Source organism: Gavialis gangeticus, unplaced genomic scaffold, assembly GCF_001723915.1.
Source record: "Gavialis gangeticus isolate Ggan-Ray unplaced genomic scaffold, GavGan_comp1, whole genome shotgun sequence".
NCBI lineage: Eukaryota > Metazoa > Chordata > Crocodylia > Gavialidae > Gavialis > Gavialis gangeticus.
Genome location: NW_017729011.1, coordinates 16,715,127 through 16,715,942, shown reverse-complemented (window position 1 = coordinate 16,715,942; position 816 = coordinate 16,715,127). Strand labels below are relative to the sequence as shown.

The following is an 816-nucleotide window of genomic DNA, read 5'->3' as shown; positions in this document are numbered from 1 at the left end:
TAAGAAGACAGACTGACGGACCTGAATCTCTTCAGCCTCTGCAAGAGAAGGCTGAGAGGTGATCTCGTGGCTGTCTATAAGCTCATCGGGGGGGGAGGGGCAGCAGGGAATAGGGGATGCTGTGTTTACCAGAATGCCCCTGGGGGTTACTAGAAACAACAGCCACAAACCATAAAGGAGCAGATTTAGGTTGCACATCAGGGAAAAATTCTTTACGGTGAGAGTTACCAAAATATGGAATGGGCTTCCCAGGGAGGTGGTGCTTCCCCCTACCTTGGAGGCGTTTAAGAGGAGATTAGACAAGCACCTGGCTTTCCTGCCCAGAGCAGGGGGTCGGACTCGATGAGCTAACAGGTCCCTTCCGACCCTAGAAACCTATGAAATCACCTCTCTGGTTATGCCATTTGGATGTAGTTAGCACACATGACTGCATCCAGTTTAGCAACCTTCGCCCTACCGGTTTCGACTGCAGGGCGCATGCAGAGACCCATCCCACCCCCACCTCCAGCACCCGTCAGGGGGAAGCTCTGCCTTAGCAGCTACCCCAAAGCGATACCCGGGCTCCTGGCGGGTCCAACAGGCACCTCGTGCCTCCCTGACCGACGGCGCTCACCTGGTTTTCAGGGCTTTGACGCAGATCAGCTTGTTCACTCGCTCCACTGCGCCGGCCACGGACGCCACCAGTTTCTCCTCGCCCATATAGGTGCCGTGGCCCCTGCCGAGGAGAGAGTATGTGACGCGGGGGGGCCCAGGAAGGCTCCCCCCACCCCAACACGAAGCAGGCTGGGGTGGACCCCACCCCCCGGCAGAGAAACC

General features: G+C 57.8%; 1 protein-coding gene across 1 annotated transcript in view; it reads right to left on the bottom strand.

Annotated features, from left to right (window-relative positions):
- Nucleotides 1–816, bottom strand: part of EXOSC2 (exosome component 2) — a 19,611-nt gene that overhangs the window by 13,130 nt on the left and 5,665 nt on the right. Inside the window, exon 2 of the mRNA XM_019510684.1 lies at nucleotides 614–715. Coding sequence (XP_019366229.1) covers nucleotides 614–715 — 102 coding nt within the window. The remainder of the gene's footprint in view (nucleotides 1–613; nucleotides 716–816) is intronic.